At 44.0% G+C, this 20050-nt stretch overlaps 1 protein-coding gene across 5 annotated transcripts in view; it reads left to right on the top strand.

Moving 5' to 3' along the window:
• Positions 1-181: 181 nt before the first annotated feature.
• Positions 182-20050, top strand: part of LOC118378535 (hormone-sensitive lipase-like) — a 52558-nt gene continuing 32689 nt past the window's right edge. For 3 of the 5 annotated variants that reach the window (XM_052494737.1, XM_035765522.2, XM_052494738.1), the window contains exon 1: positions 182-820. In XM_052494737.1, coding sequence (XP_052350697.1) covers positions 733-820 — 88 coding nt within the window. In that variant the 5' untranslated portion in view covers positions 182-732. Of the gene's footprint in view, positions 821-7753; positions 8150-20050 lie in introns of those variants that run through there. The other 2 variants (XM_052494736.1, XM_052494735.1) reach the window with 2 other exon arrangements.

Here is a 20050-nt window from a genome sequence, read left to right as displayed (position 1 = left end):
CTGAATTGTGCTTAGTAAATACAATTATAAAACTGATTGCCTTATGCTTTCATGTTGACATATTTAGCATTTTAGCTTCATGAAATGTATGTATTTGTCATATGTCCCTCGCACCCATACCGATGTGACTCGCTTGATGGAGTCAAGGAAGCGTTATCCCATTTCTGACACAATTGTGGGGTAGCACAACTGTGAATTGAATCTGGATCCTTGTCAACCTTACCATTCTTACCATTACACCAAGAGGCTCGTGATAGGCCTCTAGCACAGGAGGTTGGTGGCAACTTAATTGGGGAGGACGAGCTTGTGGGAATGGCTGGAGTGGAATCAGTGGAATGGTATCATATACATTAAACACATGGTTTGATGCCATTCCATTTGCTCCATTCCAACCGTTATTATGAGCCGTCCTCCCCTCAGCAACCACCATAGACGATGTTGTAGCTTGTAGATTAGCTATTAAACAGTCTATACATTAAGGTTTACCTCCCTGTGAATGGAAGCCTACTGACAGACAGTACTGTACCTTGTTTACCAAAGATTATCTGGGGAAAGCTTTCGGACACTGCAACGCAGCAAAGAGGGGTGGCGTTTGTTGAACTGGAGCACGTCAATAGGCTCAAGGAATGCATTACCAGCGCTGACTGGCTGCAGTTTTGTTTGTGGGTGTGGCTTTTTTTTACAGGTATGACTAGAATATTTGAGGAGGCGCTGCGGAAATAGTGGGCGAAGATGGCGTCGGGAAAGAAGGGAGGAAACAGCAGCCTTGAAAAAGGTTTGAATGGAAGACGTTCGTCAAAACATAAAGAGGGGCCAATAGGTACGTTATTTACAGCAGTTAGACGTTGGACCATTCGCGTTAGTGGTTTTTGATAATGACAGTTAAATTAGATTGCAAACCCCAACTCTTGCCTCTCTTCTAGCTAGCTAACTAGGATGCTAACTTTAGCCAGAAAGATTTAAGCCGCGGAAAGTGACAACAGTCTTGACACGTAACGTTAGCATTACGTTTCCTGGCAACTTGCATCGTGCGATATGAGGTTTGCATTAAAATAGTTCCCAGTGTTTCGAAGCTAAACTTAGTCACTAACGTCAGCTAGGTTGAAACTTTCACAACTCGTTTATTTCATAATGTAGGTACTGTAAAGCGCAATCTCGCTACAAAATACCAATGCAATTACTTGGAAATTGTAACTGTTTCGCGCGAGTAATTGACTGTAACGTTAGATACAATGTACATTATAACTAATCGAAACCTCGAGTCATTTGTTATATCGAGGCGGCAGGTAGCCTAGTGGTTATGTATATATTTTTTAGTCCCAACTCATGTAGGTTGACGATAACGGTCCACCTGATCAGGTTGTCAAATCAGATAACAGCAGGGTTTGTGGGCTCAGGGATTAACGTGTTTGTGTGTGGAGTGGTGAGGGACGTTGAGAAGCTGCACAATGCAACAGCAGCATCCTATTCTTCAAACAGTATTTCCATCAGTTTACATTTGGAACCGTGTACTCAACAATGTGACACATGGGCAGCCTGTGGAAAAGAACATGCTTGAGGGGGTGGCATTACATGGTCAGGGATATGCCATTCAGTCAGACAGTTCTCCCACTGTAGCAGGCTTCTTTACTAGTTTTTAATTAAACGATCACTCTATTTACAAACAACTGGATTAAATATGTCTAAGCGCCTTTCACAATAGTCTCTCACAAACAAACCATTTATCTGTAGGTATTTAGTAATGAGATGAACAAACATATTATCTAAAGCAAATCTGCCTCTTGGATGAAAACTGGCACTAGACTGTTGTGGAGCAGAGACCTGTTATCGCTAGCTGTAAGCACCTTTTTGAGTGATTCCAGAGCATGCGTGAATAGCCAGATGCATTCTGCAGGTGCAGGATTTCCTCCTCATACATTTGAATTCCAACAATACCTGTGGATTGGATTGCCACAGCATTAACCATACGTTTAGCCTATCTATCAAAATATGCAGATAATGGTGAATGTAGCCTATTTATCAACATGAGCTGCCAATTCTGTCTGACCTTAGCAATGACCTGCTGTATGAGATTTTGACTCAACTGTCAGTTGACTAGCCACCTGTAGTACTTTCTTATCTGGTCTGTCATCTCAGTCAGACAGTGTAGTAAAGGGCTGAGGGGAAACCGGTGAGGCCACCAGGCATGCTTGGTTGTGAGGGGTGGAGAGGGGCTCATTGTTACTAACGTCCTGTTGTGAAGTTTGGCCACAACTGAAATAGTCTGGAGCAAGGGTTGCACCTTCCAAACCCCACCATGACAGGAACCCCCCCCCCCAAACAGGCCAAGGAAGATGTAGCCTAGCCTTCACACTGTTTGAATGCTATTTGACTTCAATTAGCAATAGGGCCGACTTCCTCAGGTTTAGCCTATTATTGGTACCATGGCATTTTGGATGAAAGTGAACTCCTATGCCATCTAAAGTTAAGGTGCAGTGTGCACCACCCATCACACCTCTAGGCCTAGATGACGACATGCCATGATCAATTTGGGTGACTTACACATTAGAGGTCAACCGATTATGATTTTTCAACACCAATACCGGTTTATTGGAGGACCAAAAAAAGCCGATACCGATTAATCTGCCAATTTTTCTATATATACTTGGAATAATGACAATTACAATGATACTGAATTAACACTTATTTTAACTTAATATAATACATCAATAAAATCAATTTAGTCTCAAATAAATTATGAAACATGTTCCATTTTGGTTTAAATAATGCAAAAACACAGTGTTGGAGAAGAAAAGTGCAATATGTGCCATGTAAAAAAGCTAACGTTTAAGTTCCTTGCTCAGAACATGAGAACATATGAAAGCTGGTGGTTCCTTTTAGCATGAGTCTTCTATATTCCCAGGTAAGAAGTTTTAAATTGTAGTTATTAAAGAAATTATGGGACTATTTCGCTCTATACCACTTGTATTTCACATACCTTTGACTATTGGATGTTCTTATAGGCACTATAGTATTGCCAGTGTAACAGTATAGCTTCTGTCCACCCCCTCGCCTCTACCTGGGCTCGAACCAGGAACACATAGACAACAGCCACACTCGATGCATCATTACCCATCGCTCCACAAAAGCTGTGGCCCTTGCAGCGCAAGGGGAATAACTATTCCAAATCTAAAAGCGAGTTATGTTTGAAACAGTATTAGCGCACACCCAGCTAACTAGCTAGACATTTCACATTGGTAACACCAGCCATTAGGCTGATAGGCTTGAAGTCATAAACAGCACTGTGCTTGCGAAGAGCTGCTGGCAAAATGCACGAAAGTGCTGTTTGAATTAATGATTACGGGCCTGCTGCTGCTCAGTCAGACTGCTCTATCAAATCAGACTTAATTATAACATAATAACACACAGAAATACGAGCCTTTGGTCATTAATATGGTCAAATCTGGAAACTATCATTTAGAAAACAAAACGTTTATTATTGCAGTGAAATACGGAACCGTTCGGTATTTTATCTAACGGGTGGCATCCCTAAGTCTAAATATTCTTGTTACATTGCACAACCTTCAATGTATGTCATAATTATGCAAAATTCTGGCAAATTAGTTCGCAATGAGCCAGGCAGCCCAAACGGTTGCATATACCCTGACTGCGTGCAATGAACGCAAGAGAAATGACACAATTTCACCTGGTTAATATTGCCTGCTAAACTGGATTAGTAGTTATAACTAGTGATTATGATTGATTATTTTTTATAAGATAAGTTTAATCCTAGCTAGCAATTTACTACTGCATTTGCGTAACAGAGTCTACTCGTGGAGTGCAATGGTTAAAGCGTTGGACTAGTTAACTGCAGCTGCAAGATTGAAACCCCTGAGCTGACAAGGTGAAAATCTGTCGTTCTGCCCCTGAACAAGGCAGTTAACCCACAGTTCCTAGGCAGTCATTGAAAATAAGAATGTGTTCTTAACTGACTTGCCTAGTTAAATAAAATGTATTTCAAAAATAATAATAATCGGAAATCAATGCCAAAAAATACCGATTTCCGATTGTTATGAAAACTTGAAATCGGCCCTAATTAATCGGCCATTCCGATTTAATCGGTCGACCTCTAGTTCTTATAGGCACTTTAGTATTGCCAGCCTAATCTCGTGAGTTGATAGGTTTGAATTCATAAACAGCGCAATGCTTGAAGCACAGCGAAGAGCTGCTGGCAAATGCAGGGAAGTGCTGTTTGAATGAATGCTTACGAGCCTGCTCCTGCCTACCACCACTCAGTCAGACTGCTCTATCAAATCATAGACTTAATTATAATATAATAACACACAGAAATACGAGCCTTAGGTCATTAATATGGTCAAATCCAGACTAATTAAAATAAAATAAAAACTTTATTCTTTCAGTGAAATGCGGAACTGTTCTGTATTTTATCTAACGGGTGGCATCCCTAAGTCTAAATTTTGCTGTTACATTGCACAACCGTCAATGTTATGTCATAATTATGTACAATTCTGGCAAATTAATTAGTGTTTGTTCGGAAGAAATGGTCTTCACACAGTTCGCAACGAGCCAACCGGCCCAAACTGCTGCATATACCCTGACTCTGCTTGCACAGAACACAAGAGAAGTGACACAATTTCCCTAGTTAAAAGAAATTCATGTTAGCAGGCAATATTCTCTAAATATGCAGGTTAAAAATATATACTTGTGTATTGATTTTAAAAAAGGCATTGATGTTTATGGTTAGGTACACATTGAGGCAACGACAGTGCTTTTTATCGCGAATGCACTTGTTAAATCATCACCCGTTTGGCGAAGTAGGCTGTGATTCGAAGATGAATTAACAGGCACCTCATTGATTGTATGCAACGCAGGACAAGCTAGATAACTACACATGGTTGATGATATTACTAGTTTAACTAGTGATTATGTTAAGATTGATTGTTTTTGTAAGATAAGTTTAATGCTAGCTAGAAACTTACCTTGGCTCCTTGCTGCACTCACCTAACAGGTAGTCAGCCTGCCATGCAGTCTCTTTGTGGAGTGCAATGTAATCAGCCATAATCGGTGTACCAATTAGAATTCTGCACCCACACTCTGTAGAGCCTCTGTATTTTGTGCCAATGTGTGAGTCCACAGTGCTTAAATTGATACCTCACTATTTGAATATCATTAACATGTACCATATTCAAAGAGTATAGGCGACACTAAATGGTTGTCAAGTAGCCAATTAGCTCTGATACGGAGGTACCAAGGTTGTAACAATGAGCAGACATTGTTATTAATTTGAATAAGACTTTTACTTTCAAGATACAATTGTAGGCCTACGTTCTAGATAGGAGAGAGTCATTTGACTCTGCCTGCCTCTTTACTTTTCTCATTGTACCCGGGCTGAGAAGGTACCTTTGCCGAGAAGATGAGCTTATCAGGGAGGGTACTAAAACATTCAGTTAACCTATCCTTACTCTGTATTCAGACGGTTCATCATGTTTGTCCTGCAGTCTATGGGATCATTAGGATGCCACATCACCTTGTATTTTTCAGTTGAAAACTGACTTAAGTATGTGGTTCCCAAAACATTCTGACAGCCTCTATAACCCCTCAGACTTCCTGGTGAATCACTAAATTAACCAAAACAATATTAAGGCTGAGCCAGTCAGACTCAAGCTGCAATCCAGGAGGAATGAGCTGAGCTGCCACCCACCAACAAGATAATTTGTTCCCACTGTTTGGAAAGCACTGTGTACAACCAATCCAGCTTCTGCCCTGGCACGTACCGTACAGTACATTCAACAATGAGGTTCAGGCCTGGAGCAGCCTTAGACATTTCTCAAGACTTGGCCTGGCCTACGCAAACATCTCAGCATTTCTAAATAGTACACATTCAAAGATTCAGTATTGCTGTTAAGACTTGAGCTCACATGTTCAGACAGTATGAGGTGGTTGGGTGTTTGGTATAGTGACACAAGGCCACACTGAAATTTGACTTCTGCTCCCAACCTTTCTGAAAGACATGCAGGTTGCAGCAGGGTGCTGCCACACTGGACAGCTATGGAGCAGTTGTTGTGGGGGGGTTAAGTGACTTGCTCAAGGGAAGGGCACAACGGCAGGCGACGTCATCTAAGATTTGAAATATATTGAGACAAATTAGCCTGTAGCAAAATCTAACTCATTTGATTGAACATGAAATGTATTTCAATATAATTGAAATTGGCCTTTTTTCCTATTGTTTATATTTTAATGCAGTCATCTAGGTTTTCATTTGAGCATGTTTTTATGTCACTTGTTTGTATCAATTGTGTAGACATTGGCCACTTTGTAATTGTAGTTAACTTTGTTCTGAAGTTATTAGTGATCACAGATGGATTGCAAGACTGTTTCGTGGAGAGCTTCTGTGTATAACGTGACACGGGAGGGCAAAAAAAGCATCTAACAAAGCACTTTGCTGTTCTACGAGTGGTCTGAGGCAGGCTTTTTAGATGAGGAGCGTTTTCAAGTGCAACGTTAACGATGGTTTTGGCCATAAAATGCTTTTGGGGCGTGTCATTTAAATCATAACAAAAAATGTATATAAATAAGATATTTGGCTACAGAAGCTATTTCTTACCGATCTATGCATCTTCTGTCAAAAAACAAATCCTGTGAAATGACGTCAACACATACGGGGAGAGATTCTGGCTAGCTACAGTGGCTAGCTTAGCTAAAGAACTAGCTATATTGGCCGCGGCGTGCTTAACCGGAATGACACATCTATAAGAAAGAGGCATAGTTGGACCGTTGCCCCAAGTCTACCTTTTTAATTTGTTTATCCTATACTTTACCATATTTTTTAATGTACCCCCAGTAAATTCAGTGAATGAAATGTAGACCTACCCTTTAATCTAGAAGAATATTACTTTAAAATACCTTACAACGGTCTTACCTCAACTATAATAGGAAGGATCTAAAACCTAGAGCTGGGACGACATTGCCTTCCTCTTACCAATGTAGCCTAGGCCTAGTGCTGAAACGTTTTTATAGGACCTTAGTCTACATTATACTGGTAGATTAATCAATTAGCCTACATAGCAACAACATATTTCGAGTTGGCAATTAAAGTGTTTTTCAGGTTCCCACTTCCTCAGGTGGTGAAAACTATAGCTTATACTCCAATATGCACAAAGATGTCGAGAAATTCTCTGAGGAATCAAAAATAAATCGGATCATTCTGGATCCTATTTTGACAGGTTGCACATCAAAATATCAATCATGCATTTCCTGGATGTTCGATGAAATAGCTTGCTTTTTTAATCGTAGGCTACCATCTCAGTTGACTGACTTGGCACTGGAAAAAATGTCTAGAGCCCTGCCGCAAATGTAACAAATGTTTTAATAGACAGTTAATTTATCAGGCAAAATAGTTATATTTATCTCTTGACTTTTTGTCTATATCAGCCAGCTCTAGCAGGTCCCCAAACATGATTTATCGATTTTATTAGTGCAAACCAAATTCAATTTATTGCAATATGTTTTTTTTGTCATAATACCCTGCTCTACTAGAACCCGATAAAAGGATTTCTCTCGCTCACACACACAGTTGTCTTTGACCATGGTATCTGCCAATTTGTCTGAAGGTCACTGGGCGTTGCATGCTGAACAGCCAATAACAGCCAATGTTACTAACTGCCAGGGGGGAGAGGCAGAGGTTATGTCACCACTTTGAAAAGGGTATTATTTCAATCCGACATCAGGGCACATACATGCACCAAATCACCCTGCTCAGTTCTGTGTGTATTCTGTGTGCATGCGTACATTGTGTCTGTTTTCCCCTGACTGGGTGAAGAGTCATGTCCCCAGAGTACAGCTCAGTGGGACTGCTGGCATGTGGCTAAAGAATCCCTGCCCTTTAAAACAGAGTGAGGGATAGGAGAACAGAACAGAGTGAAAAGAAAAACAAGACTGGTTGGAAGTGGATGAAGAATGACATGCTGCCTGACACAAAAACAGACAGGGGAAGAGTCACCAAGTGAAGGAGAGAAGGAGAAGTGAGGGAGGACCAATCACAAAACCCTATCTCTTTTTACTTCTCACTCTTCTCTTTCCTCCTTATCTTGTTGTTGCTGTTATTGAAGAGAGGAGACAGACAAGGACAGAACCATGAACCAGGACACGGGTAAAAAAAAACTATTTATACTCGTATGGCTTTAGAGTAGTTGTGACCTACAGCATGCTTAATGCCTATGTGTGTATCTGCCTGCTCATACACATTATTACGTTCTCTCTTTCTCTCAGCCATCCACACCATTCCCCCTGTAGGGCTCATTAGAAGCCTGTTGTGCTGTGGGTGGTAGTTGTTGTACATTATTTATTAATCCCTGTTTTCATCCATCTTTAATGTCTTGGGACCAGGTGTCACTTTTAGTTCAGTGTGGTTGTTTACACTTAACTGCCTGGTGTAAAAGTTGACTGGTCAGAATGGTGATAGTGTGACTGAAACCAAGTTAGGTTCTTTCCAAGATTTTAATGGGTGATCTCAACTGAACAGCTGTTGCTTGCTTAGGCTACCTCCATCTCTATAAACTTGACAGAGAATATAGTATGCTGCTGCTTTCACTAATTTGATTAGTTTAATTGATTGGTGGTTGAAGGGTCTGAGTTGTCCTCTTGCCCTCTTAATGTCATGTTCTCAGGATAATTAGTGGGCCAGGGGCCTCTTTTATAAATGTTCCGTGAGTACAAAATAGACCCTGTACATATTTTCTAGTGGTTGAAGTTGTGTATTGCAAGTAGCCTAAGTATTTTGTGCACATAAAGGAATATGAGATACTTATTTATAAAAACAAGATCCAGCCATTTGGCGTTAGTGAGAAGAGCGAAAACATGTTCATTTAAAAAATAATTAGACATAAGAATCTATTTTATCTTCACAGCCATTGAACAATAAATTCCTCACCTTTTCTAGGCAGCCGGTCTGTAGACTACAGTCAAATTTCAGGTGACCATGCAGACATTTGGTATTTTACTTCGAAGTATTTATGCTGTTACTGTTTGTAGCCTACTGTAATAAATAAAAAATTACTAGCCTCGACAATGTTTCAGAATTCGTGGGGAGTCAGCGTATTAGGTTGCGGAGTAAGTCAATGCAAAACATTGTTGAATTTAAATGTTATGTTGACAAGTCCACAACAATTTGACCGACCACCTCAATTCAGTCTTATGTTAACAAACATTTGAAATGGTGTTTTTTTTACATTGGATGAAAGAGACTCAGAGCTATAAAATGGTATAACATACACTGCAGTTGAGGAACAATGGGAAAAGTAATTATGTGCACTGGAATGGTTACTTGCATAGTAGTAATAGAAATATTTCTGAAATATTTTATTGTTAGATGCTTACCCATACACACTTGTCTAAATTGTTGGGTCATGTGAAAGAAGTGCTATAACCACCCCCCCAGCCACATCTTGCTAATTGTTGTGGATGGGTCACTTATCTAGACATGTACACATGAAATACAATAGATGGCTGTAATCAACCCCAGACACACCTGGCTAACTTGATGGGTCATCTGGCAAAGTGGAGACTTAAAAAAAAAAAAGACATGTAGTTAAGCAATGAAACATAATCTCATGAAATTCTGTAGTTTAAATCTGCAGGTAGCTAAAGCTAACAGACTATGTTCAATGTTAGCTGGCTGGCTAACATTAAGCTATAACTAGCAATGCAAATTGCTTTATGATATAAGAATAATATTACTAGTTACCACACATACACATAACATGAGCTAGCGATCCAGCAACCTAACGTTGCTAGCTAGTTAACAGTAAGCTTTTAGTTGAAATGAAAATGACTTTCTGACAATTAGAAATGTATAATACCAGAATGTAGCTAGACTCTTATACACTAAACAAAAATATAAACACATGTAAAGTGTTGGTCCCAGGTTTCATGAGCTGAAATAAAAGATACCAGAAATGTTCCATATGCACAAAAGGCTTATTTCTCAAATGTTGTGCACATTTGTTGGCATCCCTTTTTAATGAGCATTTCTCCTTTGCCAAGATAATCCATCCACTTGACAGGTGTGGCATATCAAGAACCTTATTAAACCGCATGATCGTTACACAGGCACACCTTGTGCTGGGAACAATAAAAGGCCACTCTAAAATGTTCAGTTTTGTCACAACACAATTCCACAGATATCTAAAGTTTTGAGGGAGCATGCAATTGGCATGCTGACTACAGGAATGTCCACCAGAGCTGTTGCCAAATAATTGTATTTTTAATTTCTGTACCGTAGGCCGCCTCCAACATCGTTTTAGAGAATTTGGCAGTACGTCCAACTGGCCTCACAACCACAGACCACGTGCAAGGCATTGTGTGGGTGAGCGGTTTGCTGATGTAAATGTGAGTGCCCCATGTGGTGGTGGGGTTCTGGTAGGAGCAAGCATAAGCTACAGACAATGAACACAATGACATTTTATCGATGGCAATTTGAAGGCATTGATATACCGTGGTGAGCTCTTGTGGCCCATTGTTGTGCCATGCATCCGTTACCTTCACCTCGTTTTTCACCAGATATGTCACCCATCGAGTATGTGTGGGATGCTCTGGATCAATGTGTGTTCCAGTTACGCCAATATCCAGAAACTTCGCACAACCATTGAAGAGGAGTGGGTCAATGTTCTACAGGCCACAAGGAACATCCTGATCAGCTCTATGCGAAGGAGATGTTGCTCTGCATAAGGCAAATGGTGGTCACACCAAATATTGTGCTTTTCTGAACTACACCCCTACCTTTTTTTTGAGGCGCCTGTGACCAATAGATGCTTATCCCTATTCCCAGTCATGTAAAATGCATAAATTAGGACCTAATGTATTTATTTTAGTTGACTGATTTCCTTATGAACTAACGCAGTAAGACCTTTGAAATTGTTGTTTATTTTTGTTCAGTATACATTGATGAACGCTTCACGGCAGACTGGAACTCCAGTTTAACCTAGACGTCCTGTGTCGTTTCCGTTTTTGTTTAACTACAGCTTGTTGTGCCCGTTGTGTCAAGTCACTCCGGTTCAGACTGACCATGTTCCGAAAGTAGTTAAAAAAAATTCCCACTGATTTTTGCAGCAATTGTGTTGAGAGCAGTAGCAACACTTTTGCAGTTCTCTATGACTAACATTATCTCTTTCAAACAAGCCACGGCAGCAAGTATTATCTACACATACTGAACAGTTCATGTTATCGAACAGAATTCTACTACATGGCAGACCAATCCAAACTCCTCTCAGCATGTCCAGCCCATCCAGTATTTTAGCCAATCATGGCCAGTGGGAAGGTTGACTTTTTCCGTGACTAAACCAACAATTTTATTTGTATTTACAGATGGCATACGAGTTTGGTTAAAGCACATGTAATTCATATGTTCCAGCATTTCTGCCAAAAACTGCATTTTGATTAAAATAATAATTACATTGAAATGCTTCTTCTGTGAAGTAGTGATGTGTGACATACGCCTAGCTTCCTGAAACAGGTCACATTTTTCATAGTTTCCTCTTACAGAAACTGCCACAGTCCTTTTCTAAATACAGCTTAAATTACAGCAAAAATCTAAACTTTCTGCCAACACAATAAATAGACCTGTAGCTTATGTAAAAGATTTTACAATATTGGTATAAGCTACAGTATTGATGTGCGATGGGAGCATAGCCTGTTTAATCTGATCCTAGTTAGGACTAGGCCCTAAAGACAAGTCAATAGAAATGAAAGCACTCTAAGCAAACAGTTGTTCAGCCCTTAACACCCATCTAAAATCTTGGAAAGAACCTGACTGTGATCCTAACAGTCACATTACATTGCAACCAATCTGGCCACAGTAAAGATGGCATAAGTCAACTTTTACACCAGGGGCCTCATTTATAACTTTACATTTCACACTAAATATCTGCTTGCGCCATTTCTGAAAGTACGTCTAAAATATGTTGATTTATATACTTGGTGTGAACATTATAACGCTGTCAACAAAATGCCCTCGTTCACTTTTTTATGGTGACAATAACACCCTGTATCCCCAACGATGGAATCGGGGAGGGGACTGTGGATCTGTCTCTGTTCGTTGGTCACACACAGTATCTTAGACAGCACTGGGATGATTTTGACAACTTTGGTGAATTATTATGCGTCTTGCCATAGAGATCCGCCATTTACAAAATTACGCTGATTGGCCCAAGGCGGGAACTATAGTAATTAACTGAAATGTGTTAGTCACGTTATCTCAATTGGCCCAAGGGTGGGCACTGCATCATTCAAGGGTTACGACATGTTTGTTGTACAATTTGAAAATAATCGAGTTAGGCCACAACAGTAAAGAGAGAAAAAAAGCAATGGTCAATTTGATCACATTTCTGTAGAAGTGTGGGCAGAATGATAAAAACACTTTTTAAAAGTAAACATGCATGATGCCTATAGCGTATGCAAGCACTTGATTCTATATTTGAAACAATTTAAAAGTAAAATGCTACAGCCCAATGCTAGCTTGCTGTTGCTAGCTAATTTGTCCTGGGATATAAACATTGAGTTGTTATTTTACCTGAAATGCACAAGGTCCTCTATTCCGACAATTAATTCGCACACAAAACGGTCAACCGAATCGTTTCTAGTCATCTCTCCTCCTTCCAGGCGTTATCATCTTTGAAAATATATGGTGATTAGCATCTACACTTCCATAGTATTACCACGACAACCGGCGAAACAGTTCATCTTTCAATCACCCATGTGGGTATAACCAATGAGGAGATGGCACGTGGGTACCTGCTTCTATAAACCAGTAAGGAGATGGGAGAGGCAGGACTTGCAGTGCGATCTGTGTCAGAAATAGGAATGACTTCTATTTTAGCCCTTGGCAACGCGGACGCTCGTTGGCGCAATAATTGAATAACATAGATTCCTAAATGTATTTTGCAACGCTCGCGCACGCGACGTGAACAGTGTTGTCAGGGTATTCTTTAGATTCACCGACGCAAAGCAGAATCTTACATTCTGTCTTGCTGCCTCCTTAACTGGCACAGATAATATGCTGAAGGAGAGAGATTAGAGTATTAGTCTAATCCTGGATTAATTTAGGTGTATGACTTTGCATTTTATTGATGTACAATGGTCTTCATTGTCATTTAAAAATAGATTTGGCCAATACATTCGGTATGACCCATAATCATTCACACATGATGCAGAGGAGGAGAGGTGGTAAGGCTCGTGAGAAGATGTCTATAATTTTATTTTTTTTAAAACAGAGTTTGAGGGCCTATAATGCTGATTTATTCTGGTTCAAATTGCAACAGCTGCTGCTTATTCAGTATCAGCAGTTATAATCTTGTTCTGCGGGCAGTTATGCTCCTACTAATTAAGCAATGTCAGGTTATTTTAGACTATTTTCCAACACTGGCCCGGCAGCAGGGCTTAGACTAGTGCTGCTGCCACACTCTGGACTTTACTTTGTTCTGGGAATTTATGGTCTTTATTTTATTAAGCGCCTCCCAATACTGCATTATGTTGCAGTCGTCATATTAGCTCGGTGCGGCAGGTAGCCTAGTGGTTAGCGCGTTGAGCCAATAGCTGAAAGGTTGCTAGATCGATAACAAGGTAAAAACCAATCATTCTGCCCCTGAACAAGGCAGTTAACCCACTGTTCCTAGGCCGTGATTGTAAATAACAATTTGTTCTCAACTGACTTGCCTAGTTAAATAAAAGTAAAAATATATATATTTTTTGATCAGATTGCTCTTCCAATGTTCACAGCTAAACTCTGGCTCGCTCGCTCTCTGTCTCTGTCTGGCTCGGTCGGTCGGTCTGGCTCAGTCGGTCTGGCTCAGTCGGTCTGGCTCAGTCGGTCTGGCTCGCTCTCTGACTGTTGCAAATTGGTAAAAACTGACAATGAAAGATCAGTGAGCAAATTCCAATGTTCACAGCTAAACTCTGTCTCGCTCTCTGTCTGTCTCGCTCTCTGTCTGTCTCGCTCTGTCTGTCTCGCTCTCTGTCTGGCTCGCGCTCTCGCACTCTGTCTGGCTCGCTCTCTGTCTGTTGCAAATTGGTAAAAACTGACAATGAAAGAGATCAGTGAGCAAATTCCAATGCTCGCTCTCTGTCTGGCTCGCTCTCTGTCTGGCTCGCTCTCTGTCTGGCTCGCTCTCTGTCTGGCTCGCTCTCTGTCTGGCTCGCTCTCTGTCTGGCTCGCTCTCTGTCTGGCTCGCTCTCGCTCGCTCGCTCTCTGTCTGGCTCGCTCTCGCTCGCTCGCTCTCTGTCTGGCCCTCTCTCGCTCGCTCTCTGTCTGGCTCGCTCTCTGTCTGGCTCGCTCTCTGTCTGGCTCGCTCTCTGTCTGGCTCGCTCTCTGTCTGGCTCGCTCTCTGTCTGGCTCGCTCTCTGTCTGGCTCGCTCTCTGTCTGGCTCGCTCTCGCTCTCTCTGGCTCGCTCTCGCTCTCTCTGGCTCGCTCTCGCTCTCTCTGGCTCGCTCTCGCTCTCTCTGGCTCGCTCTCGCTCTCTCTGGCTCGCTCTCTCTGGCTCGCTCTCTCTGGCAGTCGGTCTGGCAGTCGGTCTGGCTCAGTCGGTCTGGCTCAGTCGGTCTGGCTCGCTCTCTGACTGTTGCAAATTGGTAAAAACTGACAATGAAAGATCAGTGAGCAAATTCCAATGTTCACAGCTAAACTCTGGCTCGCTCTCTGTCTGGCTCGCTCTCTGTCTGGCTCGCTCTCTGTCTGTCTCGCTCTCTGGCTCGCTCGCTGTCACGCTCGCTCTCTGTCTGTTGCAAATTGGTAAAAACTGACAATGAAAGAGATCAGTGAGCAAATTCCAATGTTCACAACTAAACTCTGGCTCGCTCTCTGTCTGGCTCGCTCTCTGTCTGGCTCGCTCTCTGTCTGGCTCGCTCTCTCTCTCTGGCTCGCTCTCTCTCTCTGGCTCGCTCTCTCTCTCTGTCTGGCTCGCTCTCTCTCTCTGTCTGGCTCGCTCTCTCTCTCTGTCTGGCTCGCTCTCTCTCTCTGTCTGGCTCGCTCTCTCTCTCTGTCTGGCTCGCTCTCTCTCTCTGTCTGGCTCGCTCTCTCTCTCTGTCTGGCTCGCTCTCTCTGTCTGTCTGGCTCGCTCTCTCTGTCTGTCTGGCTCGCTCTCTCTGTCTGTCTGGCTCGCTCTCTCTGTCTGTCTGGCTCGCTCTCTCTGTCTGTCTGGCTCGCTCTCTCTGTCTGGCTCGCTCTCTCTGTCTGGCTCGCTCTCTCTGTCTGGCTGGCTCTCTCTGTCTGTCTGGCTCTCTCTGTCTGTCTGGCTCTCTCTCTCTGTCTGGCTCGCTCTCTCTGTCTGGCTCGCTCTCTCTGTCTGGCTCGCTCTCTCTGTCTGGCTCGCTCTCTCTGTCTGGCTCGCTCTCTCTGTCTGGCTCGCTCTCTCTGTCTGGCTCGCTCTCTCTGTCTGGCTCGCTCTCTCTGTCTGGCTCGCTCTCTCTGTCTGGCTCGCTCTCTCTGTCTGGCTCGCTCTCTCTGTCTGTCTGGCTCGCTCTGTCTGTCTGTCTGGCTCGCTCTGTCTGTCTGTCTGGCTCGCTCTGTCTGTCTGGCTCGCTCTCTCTGTCTGTCTGGCTCGCTCTCTCTGTCTGTCTGGCTCGCTCTCTCTGTCTGTCTGGCTCGCTCTCTCTGTCTGTCTGGCTCGCTCTCTCTGTCTGTCTGGCTCGCTCGCTCACTCTGTCTGGCTCGCTCGCTCTCTCTGTCTGGCTCGCTCGCTCTCTCTGTCTGGCTCGCTCGCTCTCTCTGTCTGGCTCGCTCGCTCTCTCTGTCTGGCTCGCTCGCTATCTCTGTCTGGCTCGCTCGCTATCTCTGTCTGGCTCGCTCGCTATCTCTGTCTGGCTCGCTCGCTATCTCTGTCTGGCTCGCTCGCTATCTCTGTCTGGCTCGTTCTCGCTCTCTCTGTCTGTCTCGCTCTCGCTCTCTCTGTCTGGCTCGCTCTCTCTGTCTGGCTCGCTCTCGCTCTCTCTGTCTGGCTCGCTCTCGCTCTCTCTGTCTGGCTCGCTCTCGCTCTCTCTGTCTGGCTCGCTCTCTCTGTCTGGCTCGCTCTCGCTCTCTCTGTCTGGCTCGCTCTCGCTCTCTCTGTCTGGCTCGCTCTCGCTCTCTCTGTCTGGCTCGCTCTCTCTGTCTGGCTCGCTCTCGCTCTCTCGGTCTCTCTCGCTCTCGCTCTCTCTGTCTGGCTCGCTCTCTCTGTCTGGCTCGCTCTCGCTCTCTCTGTCTGGCTCGCTCTCTCTCTGTCTGGCTCGCTCTCGCTCTCTCTGTCTGGCTCGCTCTCTCTCTCTGTCTGGCTCGCTCTCTCTGTCTGGCTCGCTCTCTCTGTCTGTCTCGCTCTCTCTGTCTGGCTCTCTCGCTCTCTCTGTCTGGCTCGCTCTCGCTCTCTCTGTCTGGCTCGCTCTCGCTCTCTCTGTCTGGCTCGCTCTCGCTCTCTCTGTCTGGCTCGCTCTCGCTCTCTCTGTCTGGCTCGCTCTCTCTCTGGCTGCTCTCTCTGTCTGGCTCGCTCTCTCTGTCTGGCTCGCTCTCTCTCTCTGTCTGGCTCGCTCTCTCTCTCTGTCTGGCTCGCTCTCGCTCTCTGTCTGGCTCGCTCTCTCTCTCTGTCTGGCTCGCTCTCTCTCTCTGTCTGGCTCGCTCTCGCTCTCTCTGTCTGGCTCGCTCTCGCTCTCTCTGTCTGGCTCGCTCTCGCTCTCTCTGTCTGGCTCGCTCTCGCTCTCTCTGTCTGGCTCGCTCTCGCTCTCTCTGTCTGGCTCGCTCTCGCTCTCTCTGTCTGGCTCGCTCTCGCTCTCTCTGTCTGGCTCGCTCTCGCTCTCTCTGTCTGGCTCGCTCTCGCTCTCTCTGTCTGGCTCGCTCTCTCTGTCTGGCTCGCTCTCTCTGTCTGGCTCGCTCTCTCTGTCTGGCTCGCTCTCTCTGTCTGGCTCGCTCTCTCTGTCTGGCTCGCTCTCTCTGTCTGGCTCGCTCTCTCTCTCTGTCTGGCTCGCTCTCTCTCTCTGTCTGGCTCGCTCTCTCTGTCTGGCTCGCTCTCTCTGTCTGGCTCGCTCTCTCTGTCTGGCTCGCTCTCTCTGTCTGGCTCGCTCTCGCTCTCTCTGTCTGGCTCGCTCTCGCTCTGTCTGTCGGTCTCGCTCTCGGTCTCGGTCTCTGTCTGTCTCGCTCTCGGTCTCTGTCTGTCTGTCTCGCTCTCGGTCTCTGTCTGTCTGTCTCGCTCTCGGTCTCTGTCTGTCTGTCTCGCTCTCGGTCTCTGTCTGTCTGTCTCGCTCTCGGTCTCGGTGTCTGTCTGGCTCGCTCTCGGTCTCGGTGTCTGTCTGGCTCGCTCTCGGTCTCTGTCTGTCTGGCTCGCTCTCGGTCTGTCTCGCTCTCGGTCTGTCGGGCTCTGTCTGGCTCGGTCTCGGTCTCTGTCTCTGTCTGTCTGTCTCGGTCTCTGTCTCTGTCTGTCTGTCTCGCTCTCGGTCTCTGTCTGTCTGTCTCGCTCTCGGTCTCTGTCTGTCTGTCTCGCTCTCGGTCTCTGTCTGTCTGTCTCGGTCTCTGTCTGTCTGTCTCGCTCTCGGTCTCTGTCTGTCTGTCTCGCTCTCGGTCTCTGTCTGTCTCGCTCTCGGTCTCTGTCTGTCTGTCTCGCTCTCGGTCTCTGTCTGTCTGTCTCGCTCTCGGTCTCGGTCTGTCGGGCTCTGTCTGGCTCGGTCTGTCGGGCTCTGTCTGGCTCGGTCTCTGTCTCGCTCTCGGTCTCTGTCTGTCTGTCTCGCTCTCGGTCTCTGTCTGTCTGTCTCGCTCTCGGTCTCTGTCTGGCTCGCTCTCGGTCTCTGTCTGTTGCAAATTGGTAAAAACTGACAATGAAAGATCAGTGATCAAATTGCACAAGTTTAGGTAGTACATCTCTGAGAAGCTGTTCTGCTGACTTTTTAAAAGGACATTCTATACCAAAATGAATTAAAATAAAATGACCTATTGGTCCTTGCATATAGGTTGGACAATATTATCAGGTATGCTGTTAGCAAAAAGAATGATCACCTGTATCCCACTTGACGCAGAATACTTGCTATAAATAAATAGGCTGAAGCATGGGTTTACCTATCTGCATTTACCATGGGCAAATCATTAACTAGATCCCAAATGTAATATCTTTACTATTTAGCGTGTATTGATGAATTTTGTACCAAAAAACTAGCATAAACACGGAATGTACTCTGCGAATAGAAAATATTAAGAACACCTGCTCTTTCCAAGATGGACTAACCAGCTGAATCCAGGTGAAAGCGATGGTCACTTGTTAAATCCACTCCAGTCAGTGTAAATGAAGGGGTTAAAGAAGGATTTTTAAGCCTTGAGACAATTGATGCATGTATTGTGTATGTTTGACATTCAGAAGGTTAATGGACAAGACAAAAGATTTAAGTGCCTTTGAACAGGGTATGGTAGTAGGTGCCAGGCGTTTATGTCAAGATCATCAACACTGCTGGGTTTTTCACGCTCAACAGTTTTGTGTGTATCAAGAATGGTCCACCACCCAAAGAACATCCAGCCAACTCCGCATTAGGAAGGCGTTCCTAATGTTCGGTGTACTCTGTAATGTGATACACCCCGTGCCTGTACTTCTCACAGAAGACACTTCATGTCACTATTTTTTCACTTACTGTTGCCCGGGGCAGCTCTAGCAGGGCAGAAATTGTATCAACTGACTTGTTGAATAGTGCCATCCTATGATGGTGCCACTTTGAAAGTCACTGAGCTCTTCAGTAAGGCCATTCTACTGCCAGTGTTTGTCTATGGAGATTGCATGGCTGTGTGCTTGATCTTTGTGCACCTGTCAGCAACAGGTGTGGCTCAAATTGCTGAATCTACTCATTTGAAAGGATGTCCACTTTTGTATTTATAGTGTTTCTTGCATAGAACACACAACAACAAGCAGACTAGGTAAATATATCATTTCTGTTATACTATGGGGTTGTGGTTTTTCTATTCATTACTCATTTAGTTAGCAGAGGAATAGTAAATGAGGACTGTTCTAGCATATCTTCAGTGCGCTTCCACATACTTTTATTCAAATATTTTTAAAAAATGAGGCTTCGTGGCCTCATGAATGATTTTGCTGTGGCGTGCCACCACTAAATGACTGCAGCGGAAACACTGAGCTGCACACCACCAGTGGTGAAGGAAAACGTGTGTGTGGTCCGTGAGTACACGTTTGGTCAACCTGCGTTTTTAGTATGTTCATAAGTAAGTGTGTGTGTTGTCTCCAAGAAGGTTGATCACGAAGGAAATGGTCTTCCGCTCGTCTTTTTGACACATTCACTCAATCACTATTCTTCTCCTCCTTGTGAATGCCCATATCACTTTCTCCCTCTCCCTGTGCCATTCCTCCTTGTTTGTTTTTATATTATTTAACCTTTAACTAGGCAAGTCAGTTAAGAACAAATTCGTATTTTACAATGACTGCCTACCCTGGCCAAACCCTCACCTAACCTGGAACACGCTGGGCCAATTCTGCGCCCCCCTATTTGTTAAAGCCTCTTACATCTCACCCTCTGTATTCTTCCTTTCAGTGTGGCAGTGTGCAAGTCATGGTAATGCCCAGTAGACTATATTCCCAATAACTTTAACTAATAGGAAATGACATGCATAGAACTTCTAAAATAAAACAAGGCTTAACTCTTTCAAATGCAGTTTGCTTTCTAATTTAGATAACAAGTTTTAATAGAATTTCATGCTGCTTTTAAGTTCCGTTTAGGTTTCTGATTTACTTAATCACAAAACTTAATGAATTTGTCATGTAATGTGTAAGTATCTAGTTGTACTAAGCTCTTGCTAAGCCGGTGTCTGGTTCAGTGTTGCTATACTTGTGTGTCATGTCGAGTCACTGGTACTGGTGGCCCCTGGGCCCAGCATTGCAGACAAACTCTTTTGGACACATTTCTGCTGGACAGAGTTGGTGGCAATGTGCACACACACCCTCCCTCTGTTTCTGGTTAACTATAGATGCTTGGTTTGTGACACAGAGAGAAGGGAGTGAGAGAGGGAGGGAGAAAATGAGAGCATACAAAGAGCTAGGGGAAGAGAAG

Source organism: Oncorhynchus keta, chromosome 34, assembly GCF_023373465.1.
Source record: "Oncorhynchus keta strain PuntledgeMale-10-30-2019 chromosome 34, Oket_V2, whole genome shotgun sequence".
Taxonomy (NCBI): Eukaryota; Metazoa; Chordata; class Actinopteri; order Salmoniformes; family Salmonidae; genus Oncorhynchus; species Oncorhynchus keta.
The sequence above is the reverse complement of the archived record's forward strand: the minus strand, read 5'-3'. Positions and strand labels throughout refer to the sequence as shown.